At 47.7% G+C, this 23,890-nt stretch overlaps 2 protein-coding genes across 2 annotated transcripts in view; one reads left to right on the plus strand and one right to left on the minus strand.

Annotated features, from left to right (window-relative positions):
* Positions 1 to 91: 91 nt before the first annotated feature.
* Positions 92 to 10,836, minus strand: SDF2 (stromal cell derived factor 2). The gene is made up of 3 exons (XM_002718923.6): positions 10,660 to 10,836; positions 6,039 to 6,235; positions 92 to 741 (listed from the first exon to the last, which is right to left on the minus strand). The coding sequence occupies exons 1-3, from the start codon at positions 10,808 to 10,810 to the stop codon at positions 454 to 456; spliced, it is 636 nt and encodes a 211-aa protein (XP_002718969.1). The 5' UTR covers positions 10,811 to 10,836; the 3' UTR covers positions 92 to 453.
* A 28-nt stretch (positions 10,837 to 10,864) lies between these two features.
* Positions 10,865 to 23,890, plus strand: part of SUPT6H (SPT6 homolog, histone chaperone and transcription elongation factor) — a 38,396-nt gene continuing 25,370 nt past the window's right edge. Inside the window, exons 1-2 of the mRNA XM_008271024.5 lie at positions 10,865 to 11,282; positions 22,681 to 22,820. Coding sequence (XP_008269246.2) covers positions 22,712 to 22,820 — 109 coding nt within the window. The 5' untranslated portion in view covers positions 10,865 to 11,282; positions 22,681 to 22,711. The remainder of the gene's footprint in view (positions 11,283 to 22,680; positions 22,821 to 23,890) is intronic.

Consider the following 23,890-nt stretch of genomic DNA (forward strand, 5'->3'; position numbering starts at 1 on the left):
GCTGAAGGCCCCTGCATCGTGGAAGACTCCTGGGACTCGAGGTCTAAGCAGGGCCCGAAGCAGCACACCTGATAAATGACAACAACGTGACTAACAATACATTTCTTACTTTATCACTTTTGGGAAAGGAAAATGGGAAAAGTCACACGATGCCAACTCCTGAAGAGTAAAAACTTCCCAACCCAGAGGGACAGTCCCCTTGGTTTTATCAATATGAAGAAAAAGCATCTGCCCCTCCATCAAGTCCTCAGAAAGAACCAACCCAAGTCTGCGAGTGACCAGTTCAACTGTGCAGGGCTGAAGCTTCCCAGCACAGCCGCTGTTTTCTGTGAAACGTCTTCATCTCAGAGGGGACACGGCCACAGTCCAGGGAACTGTGTCCAGAATTCCAGACGGGGTGGCTGCAGGTGTCCATGAACACTGTGTGGTGAGAGTGGCTCGGTGCCTCCGGACTCAGAGCTCCGCATGGTGGGCTTCTGCTCTCAGCAGCTCGCTGGGCTTCATGAAGACGCCTTCCATGGCTTTCCAGTAGTTGTTCTGGCTTGGCTGGGCCATGCCGTGCACTTCTTTTTGCCCACTGATGGGTCGACCATATTGTTCTCCCGTGACAGACAGCAATACTTCTGTGGAGGAATGTTTGAACCTCACCTCACTGTCTCTCACCCAGTAGGGCCCGTTACAGAGCACTGTCCAGTCATCCAAATAATCACCTTCACCTTCCTCACCAAAAGCACTCACTTCCTGGAAACACAAAAGGGACAATGTTAACATGGCTGACACACAGATCAGGAAAGGGAAAGAAGTAACGGGAAGAAAAATAAGGCTGGATTGGGCACTGTAGCCAAGCAGGTTAAGGCAGTACTTGGGATGCCCACATCCCAGAAGCACCTGGTTCAAGTCCCCTCTGCTCCCAATCCAGCTTCCTGCTAGTATATACCCTGGGAGGCTGCAGATGATGACCCAAGCTTAGATGGAATTCCTGGCTTCTGGTTTTGGACTGTCTAAGCTCTAGCTACTGCAGCCATTGAGTCACTGTGTCTCTGTCACTCTGCCTTTCAAACAAAAAACATTTAAAAAATAAAACAGAGAAAGGAGATGGGCTCTGGAATCAGGCAGATCTTGAATCTTGGCGTAGTCCCTTCCTTGTACCTCCTTTGAGCCTTCCTTTTCTCCTCTATAAAATAATGTCCTATTACCTTACAGAGCAACTGTGAGAATCAAATGTGATGGTAAATATTAACTGAGCAAAACATATTTTCTGTATTCCACTCCTCATAAATACCATAGCCCTTTTTTTTTTTCCAAAATTTTTTAAAAGATTTATTTATTTGAAACTCAGAGTTACACAGAGAGAGAAGGAGAGGCAGAGAGGTCTTCCATTTGCTGGTTCACTGCCAATTGGCTGCAACGGCCGGAGCTGCGCCCATCTGAAGCCAAGAGCTTCTTCTGGGTCTCCCACGTGGGTGCAGGGGCTCAATAACTTGGGCCATCTATTGCTTTCCCAGACCATAGCAGAGAGCTGGATCAGAAGTGGAGCAGCCAGGACTTGAATCAGGGCCCATATGGGATACCGGCACTGCAGGTGGAGGCTTTACTTGCTATGCCACAGCACCAGCCCCTACCATTGCCCTTAAATGCCAAATATTCAGTTTCTTTCTTTTCTTAAAAATTGATTTATTCTAGGGCCAGCACTGTGGCGCAGAGAGTTAAGCTGCTGCTTATAGTGCTGGTGTCCCATATGGGCACCAGTGTGAGACCCAGCCCTGGCTGTTGCAGCCATCTGGGGAGTGAACCAACAGATGGAAGATTTCTCTCTCTCTCCCTTTCAACTAACTAAATAAAAAATGTTTAAAAACAAAGACTGATTGATTGATTTGAAAGGCAGAGTTAGAAAGAGAGGCCCTTATCTGCCAGGCCAAGGCCAGGAACCTGGAACTCCATCTGGGTCTCCCACATGGGTGGCAGGGTCCCTAGTACTTGGGCCATCACCTGCTGCTTTTCAAGGCACATTAGCAGGGAGCTGGATTGGAAGTGGAACAGCCAGGACTCATACCAGCACTCATGTGGGATGCCAGCATCACAGGCAGTGGCTCAACCCATTGTGCCACAATGCCAGTCCCAAAATAACCAGGTTCTATACAATAGCAATCAAAAAATTACTGATTATTTTGTAAGAGTATAATTTAAATACATCCTAGTAACTATATAATTTTAAATGATAAATCATTTGGAAATGTAGTCTGTAAAACTAAAGGCCAAAACAACTCTACATAAGCATAGTACTCTGTATCATAAATTTGTTTCCCATGGAGTTACCCACTAATAATTCTTACATTGCTACATTTGTTTACTGCAGCTGTACAAGTAAGTAAATGGGTGGATGGTGAGAAGCAAGTAACCCACTGCTGCAGCAGAAATTTACAAATAAACAGTGAGGAACCTAGAATGTTCCTTCTGGTAATGGATTAGAGTTGAAAACATCAGTAAGAACCCAGATGTAATTTAATACAGGTACAGAAAATTACAAATATTTATAGATATGCATGTACACTTGAGTTAGAATACACACTACATTTCTTTGTTCTGTCAGGTGAGACAGCCTAAAACAAACAGCATCCTAACAGCAACAAGCTCTGTAGGGTCTACAACTTGGTTCTAATACTATTCCCAACAGAAGGACATCGAGCTCCTTGGAGAAATGGCCAACTCTAGGACGGGGCAAGAAACAGCAAGATGGAACCAGGATCATCTACCTTTCAGTACAGAAAGGAAGGAAGTGCGTGAACACACACCCCCACATACACTCTGGTGCAGGCATGTTGTGCAGCAGTTAAGATGCCACTCGAGATGCCTGTATCTCATATCGGAGTGCCTAGGGTTGAGTTCAGGCTCCACTTCCGACTCCAGCTTTCTGCTAAAGAGTACCCTGGGAGGCAACAGGTGATGGCTCAAATAGTTGGGTCCCTGACACTCACATGGGAAACCCCAGGTTGAGTTCTCAGTTCCTGCCTTTGGCCTGGCCCAACTAAAGCTATTGCAGGCATTTTGTAGAGTGAACTAGCAGATGGGAGAGCTCTGTCTTTATCTCGTCTTTCAAATATATAATAAAATACATGTACAATGGGATTCTGTCAAATGAACACCATAGACAAATGAAAACTCCCAATGGCCAAAATGTGAACAATTCAAGCAACAAAATATGGAGAGTGGTACTGGGTTAGAACTCAAAGTACAAAATCAATACCCATGGTATTCAGACTGATAAAAATGAATAAATAAATTAGGGAAAACAAATCTTTTCATTTTTAAAGATTTATTTATTTGAAAGGCAGACTTAGAGAATCTTCCATCTGCTGGTTCACTCCCCAAATGGCCTTAGTGGCTAGAGCTAGGCCAGGCTGAATACAGGCACTTCATCTGGGTCTCACACATGGGTACAGAAACCCAAAAACTTGGGCCATCTTCCACTGCTTTTCCCAGGTACGTTAGCAGGGAACTGAATTGGAAATGGAGCAGCCAGGACTGGAACTGGTGCCCATGTGGATGCCAGCAATTTAACATACTCCACCACAGTACCAGCCCTGAGACAAATCTTTTATACAAAAAAATCCTAAATTATGTAGATAGTCCACCTTAAAGTAGGAGAAACATAACTTCCTGCTCAGTAAGTGTGGCCTGCATGTAATCGGTTCCTTCAAAATGGTACAGTTGGAAAACAGGAAAATGAAAAAAGTAACTTTAGAGGAGAAATCCAACACACACCGTTTCACTTTGGTAATCAAGATCAATATTGGGACCAGCACTGTGGCGTAGTGGATAAAGCCGCCGCCTGCAGTGCCTGCATCCCATAGGGGCACCAGTTCAAGTCCTGGCTGCTCCACTCCCGATCTAGCTCTCTGTTATGGCCTGGGAAAGTGGTAGAAGATGGCCCAAGTCCTTTGGCCCTGCACCCACGTGGGAGACCCAGAAGAAGCTGCTGTCTCCTGGCTTCAGATCGGTGCAGCTACGGCCATTGTGGCCAATTGGGGAGTGAACCAGTGAATGGAAGACCTCTCTCTCTCTCTGCCTCTCCTCTATATAACTGACTTTCAAATAAATAAATCTTTAAAAAAATATATCAATCTCAACAGTCATAAATCCTGTAGATACCAAGTACCCCTGATATGATGTGATAAACATGGCGCTCTACAACTGTAATCTTCCTCCCAACGCTTTATAAACCCAATCTAATCATGAAAAAAATAGAGGGGTATTAGTCCACTTTGTGTTTTCATAACAAAATACCCGGTTGGTAAAGTATAATGAAAAGAGGTTTAGGGCCGGCACTGCAGCTCACTAGGCTAATCCTCCGCCTTGTGGCGCCGGCACACCAGGTTCTAGTCCCAGTCAGGGCGCCGGATTCTGTCCCGGTGCCACTCTTCCAGGCCAGCTCTCTGCTGTGGCCCGGGAGTGCAGTGGAGGATGGCCCAAGTACTTGGGCCCTGCACCCCATGGGAGACCAGGAGAAGCACCTGGCTCCTGCCATCGGATCAGCGCGGTGCGCTGGCCGTGGCAGCCATTGGAGGGTGAACCAACGGCAAAGGAAGACCCTTCTCTCTGTCTCTCTCTCTCTCGCTGTCCACTCTGCCTGTCCAAAAAAAAAAAAAAAAAAAAGAGGTTTACTTGGCTCACAATTCTGAAAGCTAGAAAGTCCAAACAGCACGGCACCAACAGCTGGCAAGGACCTCTTTGCTGCATCACAACATGGCAGAGTGAGGAGGGAGCATGTGTGTGAGTAAGGGCAAGGGAGAGTGCAGAGGGGCCATACCCACTCTTTCATAACAACCTGCCCTTATGAGAACATACTTCTGGGGAAGCTACATTAATCCTCTCCAGGAGCAGCCTCCCTATGACCTAAGTATCTCTTAAAGGCCCCATCATTTCAGTACTATTACATGGGGAACCAAGCTTCCATCACATGAACGTTTAGGGACACTCAAATCACATCCAAACAAAGCAAGGATCCTACAAGACACCTGGACCAGCACTCCTCAAAACTGTCAGTCAGGGTCTTGCATTCTGGCACAGCACGTGAAGCCACTGCCTGAAATACCAGCAGCCCATATGAGCATCCCTGAGTCCAAGTTCAAATTCTGGCTGATCCACTTCCAATCCAGCTGCCTGCTAATGCACCTGGGAAGGCAACAGAAGATGGCTCAAGTGCTTAGGACCCTGCACCCATGTGGGAGACACAGATGGAGTTCCAGGCTCCTGGCTTTGCCCTGGCCCAGCCCTGGCTGTCGCAGCCATTTGGGGAGTGAACCAGTGGATGGAAGATCGATCTCTGTCTCTCTCTCTTTCTGCAACTCTGCCTTTCAAAAAATAAATAAATCTTAAAACAAACAAACAAACAAAAAAATCTGCCAAGGCCATCAAAAACAATTAAAGTCTGAAAAACTTTCAACAGCCAAGAGTCTAAAATGAAACAAGACAACTAAATGTAATATGAAAGCAAAAAAGGACATCAGGTAAAAGCTAAGGAAACGAGAGACTTTGGTTGATAATGTTACCGATAGTGCTTCAATAACTGGCAAATGTACCCTACTCATGTCAGATGAGGACAGGGAAAACTGCAGGCACACTGGGAAGGAGTCAGTAAGATGTCTATGTCGCCTGAAAGCTCAAGGCCATGAAAAGTGTTATAATAGTCAACTCACTTGCCTGATACGGTTAGCAGCATTCAAAAAATGAGAATTAGCATTTCTCCTGCAAGAGTGGAAAATAATTTGATTTGTTGCAGGAATTAGGAGAACTTATTGTAAGCTAACATACAGCTGTGCTGTACTCATTCCCTATTTCTTGACTTGGTCTGGATGTAAAGTCTCCATTTCTCCATCTGGACCCGAAACAATTTTCTTCACACCATGGAGACAGAATCACTTCTCCAGGTCTGCACAAAAGAGAACATCTACACCGGGAAAAGGTGTAAGAACCAAGCGACGAACAACCACCCAACGGAATAATGCTGAGCAGCAACAGTGCCCTGGATGCCATCTCACCTGGTTTCCAGAAAGAGGTGAAGTGAAGTGGTGACTGTGGAGGTTCCGGCCAGTGTTGACATGTGTCAGCCGGATGAGCTGGCCACATTTGATGGGGGTTCCCCTCTCACACACTGTGGCAGTCTTCCCCCGAACTCTCCAGTAACTGTTGCTGTCATCCACAGAGGTCACACCTGTCACTGACTGCTGCCCACTACCTGCAGTAACAAAAACAGTGAGTGCCATCTGACCCCTCTCTCTCCTGCGGCCGATAATGTGCCCTGTGTCATAAAATGTATGGAGAAGTATCCAGGAAACACTAAACTTAAGGCAATATTTTCTCTTTTACATTAAAAGATTAATGAAAAATACTCTTTTAGTATCTAGTATTAGTTATTATATAATAGAGTGTGTGCCATATCAGAAAATTCCAAGAATTTGTATCAAAGGGCACTAGATGTACATGGTGTTTTGAAGCACAGGCAGTGTTTACCTACACATACACAGATCAAGAATTACTAGCCTGGGCAGCCCCTAGAATATGTCAGGTGTATAATTATATGAGGGTTCTTTAAAAACTTCATGGAGGTGCCATGTTGTGGCTTGGTAGGTTAAGCCACTGCTTGCACAGGCAGCATCCTATACAGAAGCAAAGCCAGTTGGGAATCCTGGCTGCTCCACTTCTGATCCAGCTCCTGCTAATGTACTTAGGAAAACAGAAGATGATGGCCCAAGTGCTTGGACCCCTGTCATCCATGAGATCAGATGGAGTACCTGGCTGCTGGCTTTGGCTTAACCCAGCCTCAGCTGTTGTGGCAATCTGGAGTGACTAGCAGATGGAAGATCTCTGTTTCTGTAACTGCCTTTAAAACAGATACATCTTTAAAAACACATGTTTTTTTTTTTTTTTTTTGACAGGCAGAGTGGACAGTGAGAGAGAGAGAGACAGAGAGAAAGGTCTTCCTTTGCCGTTGGTTCACTCTCCAATGGCCGCCGCGGCCAGCGCGCTGCGGCCGGCGCACCGCGCTGATCCGATGGCAGGAGCCAGGAGCCAGGTGCTTCTCCTGGTCTCCCATGGGGTGCAGGCCCAAGCACCTGCGCCATCCTCCACTGCACTCCCGGGCCACAGCAGAGAGCTGGCCTGGAAGAGGGGCAACCGGGACAGAATCCGGCGCCCCGACCGGGACTAGAACCCGGTGTGCCGGTGCCGCTAGGTGGAGGATTAGCCTAGTGAGCCGCGGCGCCGGCCAAAAACACATGTTTTAAGACTTCCTGGAGGGGCCAGCACCGTGGCTCACTTGGCTAATCCTCACCTGCGGCGCCGGCATCCCATATGGGCACTGGGTTCTAGTCCCGGTTGCTCCTCTTCCAGTCCAGCTATCTGCTGTGTACCAGGAGGGCAGTGGAGGATGGCCCCAGTTCTTGGGCCCCTGCACCCGCTTGGGAGACCAGGAGGAAGGAGCTGGCTCCTGGCTTCAGATTGGCACAGCGCCGGCCGTAGCGGCCATCTGGGGGGTGAACCAATGGAAGGAAGACCTTTCTCTCTGTCAAATAAAAAAAATAAAGCATCCCAGCCGGCGCCGCGGCTCACTAGGCTAATCCTCCACCTAGCGGCGCCAGCACACCGGGTTCTAGTCCCGGTTGGGGCGCCGGATTCTGTCCCGGTTGCCCCTCTTCCAGGCCAGCTCTCTGCTGTGGCCAGGGAGTGCAGTGGAGGATGGCCCAGGTGCTTGGGCCCTGCACCCCATGGGAGACCAGGAAAAGCACCTGGCTCCTGCCATCAGATCAGCGCGGTGCGCCAGCCGCAGTGCCCTGGCCGCGGCGGCCATTGGAGGGTGAACCAACGGCAAAAGGAAGACCTTTCTCTCTGTCTCTCTCTCTCACTGTCCACTCTGCCTGTCAAAAAATAAATAAATAAATAAATAAAGCATCCCATATGGGCGCCGGTTCAAGACCAGGCTGTTCCACTTCCAATCCAGCTCTCTGTTATGGTCTGGGAAAGCAGAAGATGGCCCAGGTCCTTGGGCCCCTGCACCCACATGGGAGACCTGGAAGAAGCTCCTGGCTCCTGGCTTCAGATGGGCGCAGCTCCGGCTGTTGCGGCCAATTGGGAAGTGAACCAGCAGATGGAAGACCTTTTATCTCTCTCTCTGCCTCTCCTATCTGTGTAACTCTGAATTTCAAATAAATAAATATATCTTAAAAAAATAAAAGACTTCATGGAAAGCAAAATTAAAAGATTATTTTTATGCAAAAAAATTAAAATCCATGCAAAAATACAAGCTATCAATTAATAATTGTTAGCTAATTTGCATTGAGCCAGGTATCACACATTGATTCAAGCTCTTCATTTGAATATTCTTTAAAAAATTTACTCATTTCTTTGTTTGAAAGGCAGAATACTCAACAGCCAAGGCTAAGCCAGGGCAAAGCCTGGAGTCAAGAATTCTATCTGGGCTTCCCACATGAGTGGCAGTAACCCAAGTATTCAAGCTATCATCTGCTGCCTCCCAGGCTTATTAGCAGGAAGCTGGATCAGAAACGAGACATCCAGAACTTGAACCAGGCACTCTAACATGAGATGCAAGCATCCCAACCAGCAGCTTAATCCACTGAACAAAATGCTCATCCTTGTTTTAATGCCATCTATTGAGGTAGGGTTCCATACCTGGTCCTCATCTACTTACTTCTATGAGTACTTCTTAGATATTTATTAGGAGTCACAACAAAAGTATTTGTGTATGTAGGTTTTTCAAAAAGATGTATTTATTTATTTGAAAGGCAGAGTTATAGGGAGAGGGGGAAAGAGAGCGATCTTCCATCTGCTGGTTCACTCCCCAAATGGCTGCTGGAGCCAGGAGCCTGGAACTCCATGCAGGTCTACTATGAAGGTGGCAGGGACCCAAGCTCTTGGACCATCTTCTGCTGCCTTCCCAGGTGCATTAGCAGGGAACTACATTGGAAGTGGAGCAGCAGGGACTAAAACTGGTGTTCTTATGGGATACAGGACCTGCAGACAGCGGCTTAACCCACCGTGCCACAAAGCTGGCCCTGCATTTTTTTTTTTTTTTTTTTAAAGATTTATTTGAAAGGCAGAGTTACAGAGAGGAGAGAGATAGATCGTCCATTTGCTGGCTGGGGCTATATCCAGGAGCTCCATCTGGGTTCCCCATGTGGTTACAGGGGCCCAAGGGCCCACTGCTTTCCAGGCACATTAGCAGGAAAACTGTCAGAAGTGGAGCAGCCAGGGCTCACACCAGCGCCCATATGGGAGGCCAGTGTTGCAGGCAGCAGCTTAACCCATTACACCACAATACTGGCCCCCACAAGTTTCTCAAGTGATTCCAACTGACCCTAGATCAAGAATCACAGTTCATTCTGAACAATTCCATCTCTAATTGTCTTGCACTTAACTTTCTCAGGCTCAGCACAGCTATTCTGAGTTCCAGACTGAACCTGGTTCCCAAATCTGGCTGCCCATCAGAACCACTTTAGTTTTTGAGACCTACAGAGTCTCAGTGCTAAGCCTCCTTCCAGTTCTATTCTAATTCAGTAGATCCAAAGTAGGAAACAAGGTCGAATGAAAAAGAAAGCAGCTTGACACAAGTATGTTAATGGTCACTAGAATTAAAACATCCCAATGATAACTTAGTTCCTTTCCCAGTGTAACTGGTCCAACAGGTTTTGGGACTCAGGCACCACCTGGCCCATCTGAGAGACCTCATCAGTTATCCCAGTTTTTTCTTAGATCCCGCCTTCATCTTGCTTCCTTCTCTCTTTTCTTGTCTGTGTTTATTGTCTTGTAACTTGCTTGACGGATTCACTACTGCATCTCCCGTATCTAGAAAAACACCAGGCACACAGCAGCAACTCATTAAATCTATGCTGAGGGGCCCACATTGTAGCCTAGCAGGTTAGGCCACCACCTCCATACAATCCAGAAACACCTGGGCAAGGAGGGGGAGTGATGACCCAGCAGGAGGCCTTGATGAGGCTGTTGGGCCCTAGCTTGTTGAAGGTATTTGGGGAGTTAACTAGCAGATGGAAATCTCTCTCCCTCTCTCTCTGCATCTCTGCCTTTCAAATAAATAAATAAACCTTAAAAAAGAAAAATCTACGCTGAATGATTGAACCCCAAGTATTTTAATTTCAAAAAGGTAAAAAAGAAGTCTCCTCTGCAATACCTGTGACTGCTGTAGTTTAAGTTCTTTGCCAGATCTAGGTTAAGGTTTGATTTAAGAGGTGACAAAAGATACGAAGTGAAGAACAAGATGTAAAAGAGCTGGTATACAGAGGGGTGTGGACTCTGAGCTTAAGAATTCAGAGAGGCACCACTTACTGAGATTTTCTACACGCCTTTCTCTCCCGCAGCAGCTTAAAGACTAAACAGATTAGACAGAACCCCGTCTCCCAGTCACCAGTTGCAAGGCTGTCAGCAAGCCACTTCATTTGTTTTCTCGTTTATAAAATATGAGGATACTAAGAGTACCTACTTCACAAAAACGTTAAAGATGGGCGCACTGCCTAGTTCGCTAGGGAGAACCTCAGCTGCCCTGCTCCAGCCCTCAGGAACCTCCCCAGAGCGCCCCCAACCTTCGCAGGCCCCGCCCCCGGCCCACCCGAACCGGGTCGCCCGCAGTACCTGATCCGTAGCGCACGTCGTGGGAGTGCAGCCGCACGTTGTGACGCGTGTTGAGTAGCTTCACCACAGAACCGCAAGTAACCACAGCCAGATTGGAGGCTCCCACAGCGCTCCACAAACCCCCGAACACCAGCAGCGACGCGACAGCCATCCTCGCCGGACCGCGCAGCCCCTATTGAGGAAACCCCGGTACCTCCCCGGAACCGGAAGCTGGGGGAGGAACCACAGAGAGAAGGAAGTGAAGAAGCCCTAGGCTGGTCTTTATGGTGCCTTTGGCTAGAGCGGCCTGCGGAACGCTCTGGGCGTGGTTACTTCCAACTCTCGCTCTGTCTCGGCGGCTGTGTGATAGCTACCTTCCTGAACCGATTCCGACAGCCCTCGCGCCCCGGGGACGAAACTCCCGGGAACGGTGGGAGTAGAGAGCAAGACACAGCCCGCCCACTCCCGGTGACAGGGAGCCGGAAGTGACGCAGCACGTTGACGCAGCGGCGGCGGCGGCGGCGGCGGCGGAGGCGGAGGGGCCGTGCGGTGGGTCCGGACTATCCTTTCCCAGTCTCGGTTCGCCGACTCCATTTTCCTCAGCGGGGGCTTAGCGCACCGGAGAAGCGGCGGCCGTCGGACAGGTAAAGTTCGGCGTGGAGCGCGTGTTTCTCGCTCTAGGTCAGGAGGGAACCAGGCTGCTAGGGCCTGGTCCCTTAAGAGAGGAGGCACTGGGGAGCCGTCTGCGGGAAGAAGGGGGCCCCGGCCTTCCCTGCTCTCTGAGGGGGAGGGGGCAGGAAAGCAGGGGAGTTGGGGAGTCTCAAGGCCTTTCCCAGCCCGGTGGCACCCAGAACCCGTGAACCAGCTGGTCTGGTGAATCAACAGGCTTTGCTGGGATCCGGTCCTTCTCCCAGCAGCTTCCGAAAACTGGGCCACGCCAAAGGGTTGGGAGGAAGGGACCCGGGCTTCCCAGCCGGATCAGGTCTGAGGATGCGAATCGTGCGGCGCTTTCGGCAGCTCGGCCATTAGGCTAGAGGGCTATGCCCAATTCCAGCTCTTTCCATATTGTTGAGTAACACAATTAGAACTTTTGGTAGATGGTCACATCCTTCAGCCCTTACTAAAGATCAAAGGTCTTGTTGAGGTGCGGTTCATTTTCCGTAGATTTTTTTTTCAAACATTCGCCGAACGTCTGTCATGCACATCAGAAAAGGTTAAATCAAAACTTTATTTGCTGCCGGTTTCTGCCTTTCTAGGCGCTCGCTTGAATCGACTGGAGCCGTTCATTTCCCTTTTTGCAAGAACTGACGCTTATTTTTCTTTGGGAGATGGCCTAAAGTCTTCAAAAATACTTTGATGAAAATTCACTGTAATATTGGAAGCAATAAGGGAATATTAAGCTACAGTGCTGTTAACAGACATGGAGAATGTAGACAGTATTGGTTTGATTAATTTCCTGGGAAAGAAGCCTAGTTCCACTGTTGGTCTGAAGGTTACCAGTGTGTAAGTCCTGAGCATTTTGATTACAAGCGCGTGATTGCTCTCCTGTCAGTTGTGAGTTTAGGGTTTCTTTCTAAACTCCATCCCTTCTACCAGTACAAGTCCGTTTATATTCAGTTGGCTTGCTGGATTAGTTTATCATGGCAGCATTACTCTAAGACGTCTTAAACTCATCAAACAATTAATCCTGTCAGCGCGTGGTGAGGTCTGGAGAGGCTCTGTCACATTTTGCATTTACATTTACTCCGAAGGCCACTTTCATAAGAAACAAAAATCTGCCTGATGGCGTGGACACATAAGATCTTTTGAGGTAAATTGCCCTTGGTTCTGTGTTCTCGGTCACATCAGAGGCACCACCATCAATACTGTATATAATCCTTGGCTTCCTTCCCCTCTCCATTATCCCCAATATAATCACCAAATCCTAACTCTCCCTCTTTAATTTTTTTTATGGATTAATTTTATTTGTTTGAAAGGCAAGTTAGAGAAAGAGATGTCTGTCTGCTGATTCATTCCCCAAATGGCCACAACTAGCTGAAGCCAGGAACCTGGAACTCCATCTGGGTCTCCTGCATGGGTGGCAGGGGCCTAAGTGCTTGGGCCTTCTTCCAGTGCTTTTCTAGGCAGAAGAGGGAGCTGGATTGAGAGTGGAGCAGCTGGGACTTGAACCAGTGCCCCTATGTGATGCCAGCGTTGCAGGTAGCTGCTTACCCTGCTGTACCACAACGCTGGCCCCCAAATCCTATCTCTGTAAAACTCTGGTCCCATGAGCATATAAATTTATGTTCTGTTATTCCTCATATCCCTTTAAACTATGTCTCAATTTTTTTTTTAATTTCCTTCATAACCAAATTTCTCCCTGTGCCAACTCGACTTCTGTCTTTTTTTTCTTTTTTTCATCTTTTTTTTTTCTTTCTGACAGGCAGAGTTAGACAGTGAGAGAGAGAGAGAGACAGAGAGAAAGGTTTTCCTTTTCCGTTGGTTCACCCCCTAAATGGCCACTATGGCTGGCACGCTGCGCTGATCCGAAGCCAGGAGCCAGGTGCTTCCTCCTGGTCTCCCATGCGGGTGCAGGGCCCAAGTACTTGGGCCATCCTCCACTGCCTTCCCAGGCCACAGCAGAGAGCTAGACTGGAAGAAGAGCAACTGGGACAGAATCTGGCGCCCCAACCGGGGCTAGAACCCAGGATGCTGGTGCTGCAGGCAGAGGATTAGCCTAGTGAGCCACAGCGCCGGCCTCTACTGTTTTCTACCTACACCAGACTGACCTCTCTTGATCTTGTCAAGGTTAACAGTGATTTGTGTGTTGCCAAATCCAGTGGTTACTTTGTTCTTCCTCAGTTTCTGGATGTTCAACACAGTTGCTCTTGAAACTCTTGGCTTTCCTAAGGCCTCGCTGCTAGCTGGTAGGTTTTCTCCATTTATCTGGCTGTTCCTTCCCACTGTGCTTGGCTAACCACATTTGCTCCCAACCTAACTTCTAAATGTTGGATTCTCTCAGTTTAGTCCTGAGTATTCTACATGCGTCCTTTAGCTGATCCAGTCCCCCATCTTTAATTACCATTAGAAATCTGGTAACTCCCAAGTTTAAATCTCTAGCCCAACCCTCTTTTCTCTCAGTTCCAAAATCATACTTCAGAATGCCTATTCAGTTACCTCCATGTAGGTATCTTTTTTTTTTTTAAATAAAAAAGCTTTATTTATATGAAAAGCAGAGTCATACAGAGAGAGAGGAAGAGATAGAGATCTTAACATCTGTCAGTTCACTTGCAAAATGGCTGCAACAGCCAGGCCTAGGCTATACTGAAGCCAGGACCCAGGAACTCCAACAGATCTCCCACGTGAGTGGTGTGGGCCCAAGTACTCCCACTGCCTTCCCAGGCATATTAACAGGAAGCAGAATCAGAGCAGAGTAGCTGGAACTCAAACTGACACTCTGCCACAGGATGTTGTCTTCCTAAATATCACGTAAGCACCCCAAGCCAACATAATCAAAAGAAAATTCTGATGTTCCCATCACTGCAAACCTGATCTTCCCCAACTCACTGGTAGACCCATCCATGTGATTACCAAAGCCAGCCCTCTGAGTGTCATGTTTGACTCTTGTCCCTTACTAGCCCCATTCCTCGGTCTCAGTAAGTCCTCCCACTTCTACCCTCAAAATCTATTTAGAATCTGTCTTCTCCATTTCCAGTGCCTCCACCCTATTCCAAGCCACTGTCATCTTTTGCCTGTACTACCAGAGCAGTATCCTCTGTTTTCCCCATTACCTCTCAAATCCTTGATAGTCTGTTTTCCACGTGGCAGGATCACGGCAAGTCAGATCATGTCTGTGGCCTTCATGCTCTGAAGAACAAGCCTAGCCTCTCATATCTGCTGCCTTCACGATGCTCCAGTCACATTGGCCTAAGGACATCACTTACATATCTCTTGTCTACTTTTTCTACCAGAACCTCTCTCCCCAGCTGTGCATGTCACATCCTCCCATTCTTGACCTCTTACTCTAACTAAATTCACGCTCTCCGAAGTGAGGGTGTGCATTTCCTTCCTAGCACTTTATTTTATTGTTTGTGGTTTGTCTGAGCACCAGAATACAGGTGTCCTAGGGGCAGGAACTTTGTCTTATGTATGTTTGGTATGTGGCAGGCACTAATTAAATCCGTATTTGTTGAATTAACAAGTATATTAAGCTCTTTAGCTGTAATGGTTTTCCAGTACCTTTAGCACAGAGTCCCAGATGCTTCATTTACCCTACAAAGATCTTTATGACTTTTTTTCCTACTACTTAAGAACTGTTCTCCCTCTCTCCAAACTAACACTCTGTGTACTGCCACAGTGCAAGCTTTGTGCTGGAAGCTTCTTCTGTACTGTTCCCCGTCCACCACTCTCCTCCACCTCCAAAGAGGGCAGCTCCTGCACATAACTCTGTTCCTTAAGGTCACATCCTCAAAACCAGGTTAGACTGGCTTCTTAGGGGAATCCTGTGGTACCCTCGTCATCAGGTTTTTAAAGATCTTCTATACGCATCTATCAGCGTGTCACTAAGCAGCCTATCAAGCTGTGGCCGAATCAAGCCATTCTCACTCATCTGCATGTTGTCTTTTTTTAAAAAAAATTTATTTATTTATTTGAAAGAGTTACACAGAGAAGGTGGGCGGGTCTTCCATCTGCTGGTTCAATCCCCATTGACTGCAACAGCCGGAGCTGTACTAATCTGAAGCCTGGAGCTTCTTCCAGGTCTCCCCCATGGGTGCAAGGGCCAAAGGACCTGGGCCATCTTCTGCTTTCCCAGGCCATAGCAGAGAGCTGGATCGGAAGTGGAGAAGCCAGGACTTGAACCGGTGCCCATATGGGATGCCTGCACTGCAGGCAGTGGCTTTGCCCACTATGCCATAGCACCAACCCCTGCTATGCTTTCATGCATGCTACGGTGGCAACTTAGGCCCTATAGAAAAAAAGTTGACCAACCCCTATGTTAGAGCAGCAACTCTGTGTGCTGTACAGGGCTCAGTAACTGTTATTACCTCTTTGTGTCATGGGGGTTCTGAATTTAGCTACATAATTCACTTGTTCCTGCTCTTCTTTTGCCCTGTCCCCCAAGGAAATGTGAAAATGAACAATGTGTTTTAATTATTTTTTAAGATTTATGTATTTATTTATTTGAAAGGCAGAGAGAGAAAAGTCTTTCATCTTCTGGTTCACTCCCCAAATGGCCGCTATGGCCAGAGCTGGGCCAATCCAAAGCCAGGAGCTTCTTCTAGGTCTCCTACATGAGTATAGGGATCCAGCAACTTGGGCCATCTTCTACTGCTTTCCTAGGCTATGGCAGAGAGCTGGAGCAGAAGTGGAGCAGCCAGGACCCAAACCAGTGCCCATATAGGATGCCGGCACTGCAGGCAGCGGCTTTACCCATTTTATTTATTTTATTAAGAGCAGTTATTAACAGTGTTGTTTATTAAGATTCCAACATTATCAGATGTACATTTTGGAATATATGCATATATATTTATTTATTTGAGAAAGCTACAGAGAGAGTGATAGATCTTTCATCCACTGATACATTCCCCAAATGGCCACAAAGGCCAGTTCTGGGCCAGGGTACACTCAGGAGCCTGGAACTCCATCCAGGTCTCCCACATGGGTGGCAGAGGCCCAAACACTTGGGGCATTATTTGCTGCTTTCCCAGGAACATTACTGGGGAGCTGGATTGGAAAAGGAGCAGTCGGGACTCCAGCCAGCACTTTGATATGGGGTGCAGGTGTCACAGGCAGCGGCTTAACCAGCTGTGCCACAGTGCTGGCCCCAGTGGAGTATCATATGGTTGAATCTCCACACCAGACTCCTGAGGATATTCCTGGACCCAGGCCCTGTTGAGCCCAGGCTTTTGCTCATGTTGCATCTTCATTCTGGCTTCACCTTTTCTAAGGTCTTTGGCCTCTTTGTATTGTTTATAATCCTGGTATGTAACGTAATACAATATTAGTTATGCCTTTGTCATAGTTATGCTTTATTTACAAGTTTTCTTGAAGTGTGGTGTGAACTTCACCAGGGTAGAAAGTGTATTTTACTTATTTTTATATACCCAAATCCCAGCATGGAGCATGACACCTCCCCATCCCCCCACACTGGCAAAAAAAAAAAAAAAAGCAATTGTTAATTGCAGCTGCCAAGTGAGGGGAATTAAGCGACTCTAGGTCTTTTACCGGGTAGTCTCCACTTAATTGCCTCCTTTAACTTGTTCAAAGGGAGAGCCGGCTGAGGGCCTCCCCTGTGGCAGTCTGATCCTGACTCCATTCCTCTTCCTGAGAATGTCATGGTAACCACGGGCCTCTCCCTTTGAGCTGCATCTTGCACTGCAGCTGTGCTGCTTCCTGGAGAAACCTTCTCCCTCCACCACCGCACTCCCCTTCTAGACTTCTTCCATTTGCAAATTTAACTTAGTCTGAACATGGGGAGAATTTTTTTTTTTTTTTTGACAGGCAGAGTGGACAGTGAGAGAGAGAGACAGAGAGAAAGGTCTTCCTTTGCCGTTGGTTCACCCTCCAATGGCCGCCGCGGCCAGCGCGCTGCGGCCGGCGCACCGCGCTGATCCGATGGCAGGAGCCAGGAGCCAGGTGCTTTTCCTGGTCTCCCATGGGGTGCAGGGCCCAAGCACCTGGGCCATCCTCCACTGCACTCCCTGGCCACAGCAGAGAGCTGGCCTGGAAGAGGGGCAACCGGGACAGAATCCGGCGCCCCGACCGGGACTAGAACCCGGTGTGCCGGCGCCGCTAGGCGGAGGATTAGCCTAGTGAGCCGCGGCGCCGGCCCGTGAACATGGGGAGAATTTGAAGAGCATAATACTAAATATGAAACCCAGACCCCATGAGGCTCAACCCAAATGTCATCTGTTAGCACTAATCACGAGGAAGGAAGCGCTAGTGCCGGTGTTCTGGAGTGGCTGTTGCTTGTCAGCCTCAGCCTGCAGTGCTGCTGCAGTACCTCTGTGCACACTGTGCACATCAAGTGCCTGCGAGTTGCAGCCAGTCAGGATGCCCTGGCACACCTCCTTCAGCTGGAAGTCTTGGCTTGGAGCTAGGTTGGAGGCACTCCCCAGCCATAGCACACAGCGTGTGCCTTCTTGCCAGCCTAGGCATTGGGAGGGAATGGAGCTCAACAGCTCTCCTCCCAAGCTGCCTGCAGCCCAGAGCGTCAGCTGCCCTGGGACAAAAGAAGGCTATCACTTTCAGCAAGTAGGCTGTTTCTGTCTTGTGACTTGGGCTGCAGGGACTGGCACTTAAGTGGAAGGTCTTGAGGCCTTGGAAGACTGAATTCATGGGTCTGATAGCCTAATTAAAACCAGCTGTGCATGGGATGGCTCTGCCCATATTTATTTTTTTTTGACAGGTAGAGTGGACAGAGAGAGAGAGAGACCAAGAGAGAAAGGTCTTCCTCTTCCATTGGTTCACTCCCCAATGGCCACTGCAGCCGGCGCACCGCGCTAATCCGAAGCCAGGAGTCAGGTGCCTCTCCTGGTCTACCATGGGGTGCAGGACCCAAGCACTTGGGCCATCCTCCACTGCACTCCTGGGCCACAGCAGAGAGCTGGACTGGAAGAGGGGCAACTGGGACAGAATCCGGCGCCCCAACCGGGACTAGAACCCATTGTGCTGGCGCCACAGGCAGAAGATTAGCCTGTTGAGCCGCGGCGCCAACCCATATCTATTTTTAATGGTTCCATTTAGGACTGAGGGGGAGCAATGTCTGTTTTTTGTTTGTTTGTTTGACAGGCAGAGTGGATAGTGAGAGAGACAGAGAGAAAGGTCTTCCTTTGTCGTTGGTTCACCCTCCAATGGCCGCGCAGCTGGCGCACCACGCTGATCCAAAGGCAGGAGCCAGGTGCTTCTCCTGGTCTCTCATGGGGTGCAGGGCCCAAGTACTTGGGCCATCCTCCACTGCACTCCCTGGCCACAGCAGAGAGCTGGCCTGGAAGAGGGGCAACCGGGACAGAATCCGGTGCCCCGACCATAACTAGAACCCGGTGTGCCGGCGCCGCAAGGCAGAGGATTAGCCTAGTGAGCCGCAGTGCCAGCCAAGGGGGAGCAATGTCAAAAGTCAAGTTAGATCCCCAGATTCAGGTGGCAAAAATTTACAGATTTGCTTTTGGTAATGCTCAGGCTAAATGATCTTAAGGATATAGATCTTGGCATAAAAAGGGCATCAGTCTGACCCCAAAGCTTCCGGTGTCACAGCCCTACACAGCCTTTACAGTGGCTTTCAAACATTTTGGTCTCAGGATCCATTTTCTACCCTTAAAAAATTGTTTAGGACTCCAAAGATATTCTGTTTATGTGAGTTATATCTATTGATACTGATCAGATGAGAAGTTATAATAGACACTTTAATTGTTAATTTTAAAATAGTAAACCCCTACATCTTAATAAAATAACAGTTTTTATGAGAAACGGTAGTTTTCAAAAATAGTTTAGTAGCATTCTTTTCCTGTTTTTATTCCCCCCAAAACTTTTTAATGTCTGCCTTCGTAGACTCTAGCTGTATTCTCGTATCTGTTTCTGCATTCAGTCTGCTGTGATACCACACATCATGCAGCTCTGGGAGACTCCACTGCACACTCATGAGAGGAAGAAGGAGCACCTGAGAATTGCTGATCTAGTGCCGTCCGCAGTGGCATTGGCGTCAGATCTTAGCTGATGTCTCACCACTTCGAGTTGATGGAAGACTTCAACAGATGACTATATCTCAGTCTGTTTCTTGCTTTACTGGCAAGGGACATCTTGTAACTTATAGCACAGGGCAGGGATTAATAGAGTATTGGTTAAGTGTCTGGCATGTGATAGGTGTGTAATAATCAGCATTCTTTTTAAAGATTTATTTATTTATTTGAAAGTCAGAGTTACACAGAGAGAGAGAGGTAGAGAGAGGTCTTCCATCCAATGGTTCACTCCCCAGTTGGCCGCAACGGCCGGAGCTGTGCCAATCTGGAGCCAGGAGCTTCTTCCGGGTCTCCCAAGGTCCAGGGGCCCTAGGACTTGGGCCATCTTCTACTGCCTTCCCAGGCCATAGTAGAGAGAGCTGGATTGGAAGAGGAGCAGCCAGGACTAGAACCGGCGCCCATATGGGATGCTGGTGCTTCAGGCCAGGCGTTAACCTGCTGTGCCACAGGGCCAGCCCCAATAATCAGCATTCTTAAGGTACTTTCTTAAAAACTAAAGTACCCAGGAGAGATCTGTACTAGTTTGGATTGGGTTTTGTGTGTGTGTTGTGTGGTTTTTTCTACTTTTCTTTATGTGCCCTCTCTATATGCCTCTGAAAATGAGTAAAACTCATTTATGTTCCTTAGTTATCTTTCTCCCTCTGCTGGACAGTTGCCTATATGAGAACAGACCTGCTTCTCTTCAAATTTCCTGATCCCAGCAGAGTGCTTTTACCTGGTGGCATTCAGAAGAGTTTGTGAAAAGAAAGACATTTGAAACCTCAGCCCAGAATTGAACATTGTTCCTCCCTTTCCATCATAACCTAGTACCTTCAGTTTTGTTTTCTTTTTTTAAGGATTTATTTATTTATAAGACAGAGTCACAGAGAGGCAGAGGCAGAGAGAGAGAGTCTTCCATACGCTGGTTCACTCCCCAGATGGCCACAACGGCTGGAGCTGCACCAATCTTAAACCAGGAGCTTCTTTCGGGTCTCCCATGCAAGTGCGGAGCATGGACTTGGGCCATCTTCTACTATTTTGCCAGAGCAGAGAGCGGGACCGGAAGTGGTGCAGCTGGGACTTGACCCTGGGCCCATATGGGATGCCAGTACTACAGGTGGCAGCTTTACCCGCTATGCCACAGCGCCGCTCAGTTAATCTTCGGTTAATTAGTTATGGTATTGAGTGATATCAGGAAGGGTAATTTTCAAGAGAATGAGAGCCATAGATCTTAAGGGTTCCTACTAGAGTTTAAACCATTTCAGGGGGCCATTAGCTACCCTCCTCTCTTCTCCCACTGCTGTCTTTAACTGGGAAGATGGTAACAATATGAAAAGGTAATTTAATTTATTTAACACTTAGTAATTTCTAATTTGTGCAGAGCACCTAGAGGGATGATGCTCCTTTTTAGAACAGAAACATAAAATGCCTTATAATGCCTCCCAATTGAGCATTTGTGTTTTCCTGGCTTTTATTAGTCCTTCAGTTGGAATGTGGCCTCTGTCTTTCAGGAGCTTTTACTCATATGGAAGAGGGGAACATAAACACGTTAGACCATCATGAAGCACAGAGTGAGAAGTAGGGCTGAGAGTTATTCAGCAGCCAGCTTCAGGTTCCATAATGGAGTTGTGCTGTGTGCTATTTATTTTAAAAGTCCTGTTCAAGGACCATCAAACTCTGTGTTATAATTGGAGTTATCCACTGTCATTTCCAAGCTTTGGATGAGTCTGAAAGCAAGGAAATAAAAGATAAAGTTGGGAGGCAGGAACTGTTGTGGCACAGCAGGGTAAGTCCTGCATGCAACGCCGGCATCCCATGTAGGTGCTGATTCATGTCCCTGCTTTTCCACTTTCTATCAAGTTCCCTGCTAATGGCCTGTGAAGGCAGCGAAAGATGGCCCGCGTACTTGGGTCCCTGTCATTCACATGGGAGACCTGGAAGAAGCTCCTGACTCTTGGCCATCTGGGAGTGAACGAGCAGATAGAAGACCTCTCTCACTCTCTCCGTCCCTCCCTGTCTCTCTCAAACTCTGCCTTTCAAATAAATAATTAAATCTTAACACACACACACACACACACATAAAGTTGGGGTTGAGATGGTTGATACAAAATTACAAAATGCTAAGGAGTATTAGCCCTGGTATTCAAATTGAAACTTGATCAACACTGTAAAAGTAGGTTCTTTCCTCTAAGTCCTGTATTATTCTCAGCTGCCCTGTGAGGTGGGTAGTATTATTGCCATTTTCCAGATGAAGAAACTACTATGCAGACTTGTTAGACACATCCAGTAATTGGCTTGACTTCACATAGCCAGTCAGTAATGAGTCCAAGACTTGATTTCTACTCTCCAGCCCAGCAATCTTTGCATTTGACTATGTTGCCTTTATTGTGTAGGCCATGGAAGCCTTTCAGAGTTTTTTGCAGAGGAGGTAAATGATAAAAATAGCATCGTGGTCTAAGATGCCGACTTTCCACCCAGAGGTTCCCAGGCAGTATACTCACACAAGCAGGCTGAAGTTCATGAATATTGTTGAATTCGTTCAAAAGGAATTTTCCTTTTGATTCTGCTAATAACCAGACACATTGTATTATTTTTAAAGATTTATTTATTTGAAAGAGTTACACAGAGAGAGGAGAGGCACAGAGAGAGAGAGGTCTTCCATCCACTGGTTCACTCCCCATTTGGCTGCAACGGCCGGAGCTGCGCCAGTCTGAAGCCAGGAGCCAGGAGCTCCTTCTGGGTCTCCCATGCGAGTCAGGGCCCCAAGGACTTGGGCCATCTTCTACTGCTTTCCCAGGCCATAGCAGAGAACTTGATCGGAAGTGGAGCAGCCGGGTCTCGAAGCAGTGCCCATAGGGGATGCCGGCGCTTCAGACCAGGGCATTAACCTGTACCACAGCGCCGGCCCCAACACATTGTATTTGAAAGCACTTTTCATAAATTTGGCATTTATTGTATCCCAAATGTCCTATAAGCAAGTCATATAATCTTACTCTGCTATCATACTCCCGCCTTTACCATTATCCCGACATTAGTTTCTTTCCTCATCTGTCCATTCCTGCCCTCACATGGTAAGTAAGGTCAAACTCTTTGGGAAAGAAAGTTGAAAGGTCTGTAAGTCTACTGCAGTTGTCGTCTTTTTAAAAGTATGTATACATGGGAGGAGCAACCCTGGAGGGGATGGAAAATGGAAGAGATGGAGCCATCTTCTCTCTTCCCAAATTGGAAATGATTGAGAGGACAGAGCCATGGCGGATGGCTAAGAAGCTCTTTGTGGGCAGGTTTAAAAATGAGCCCTCTGTAAAAACATGAGTCTTATTTTTTATCTCTACCTCCCTCTTTTCCCTAGTCGTCTTCAGGCAGACTGAGAAGCTGCAACAATGTCTGATTTTGTGGAAAGCGAGGCTGAGGAATCAGAGGAAGAATACAATGATGACGGCGAAGTGGTGCCCCGAGTCACCAAGAAATTCGTGGAAGAGGAAGATGATGGTGAGGAGGCCTGAACTTGAAGCTTCACTCCACTATTGCTAGGCTTTGGATGACGGGGTTTTTGTTGATAAAAGGCTCAGGCTGAGTACTGACGTTCTCACACGTGAGACACCAGCTTGAAAATACTGAGCACCTGTCTGCTCGGCACTGTGCCTGGAACTAAGAATAGGACACCCAGCTATTGTGGTATTTACAATAGTGGAGGAGACAAACAGTAAATTGGAATCCACATGTGTTGCTTCCCACTTTCAGACGTAGCAGTGTTGGTATTTATACTCCTACTTTCCAACTTCTCTACCAAGGCTGCCCTTTACGATCATAAATACAGGGGTTGGTGCTATAGCATAGTGGGTAAAGCCACAGCCTGCAGTGCTGGCATCCCAAATGGGCATCAGTTCAACTGGCTGCTCTACTTCCAATCCAGCTCTCTGCTAATGTGCCTGGGAAGGCAGTAGAAGATGGCCCAAGTCCTTGGGCCCCTGTACCTGTGTGGAAGACCCAAAGGAGGCTCCTAGCTCCTGGCTTCAGATCGTCCCAGTTCTGGCCATTGCAGCAATTTGGGGAGTGAACTGGCAAATAGAAGACCCTCCTCCCTCCCTCGTTCCCTCCCTTCCTCTCTCTCTCTCTGCCTTTCAAATAAATACATAAATCTTTTTTTTTTTTTTTTTTTTGGTAAAGACTTTTTTTTTATTTGAAAGTCAGAGTTACACAAAGAAGAGAGGCAGAGAGAGAGAGAGTTCTTCCGTCCGATGGTTCACTCCCCAATTGGCCGCAATGGCTGGAGCTGCACCGATCCAAAGCCAGGAGCTTCTTCCAGGTCTCCCACGCAGGTGCAGGGGCCCAAGGATATGGGCCATCTTCCACTGCTTTCCCAGGCCATAGCATTGAGCTGGATCGAAAGAGGAGCAGCCAGGACTCGAATCGTTCTCCATGTGGAATGCCGGCGCTTCAGGCCAGGGAGTTAACCCGCTGAGCCACAGCATTGGCCCCAAATCTTTAAGAAAAAAAATGAATCATGAGCAGAGTAAAACCATGAACTGACTTTAAAGGAGGGAAGGGGAATGTGTATT

The sequence above is a fragment of the Oryctolagus cuniculus genome, chromosome 17 (genome assembly GCF_051225735.1).
Source record: "Oryctolagus cuniculus isolate XC-2025 breed Fujian yellow rabbit chromosome 17, ASM5122573v1, whole genome shotgun sequence".
NCBI classification, from domain to species: Eukaryota; Metazoa; Chordata; class Mammalia; order Lagomorpha; family Leporidae; genus Oryctolagus; species Oryctolagus cuniculus.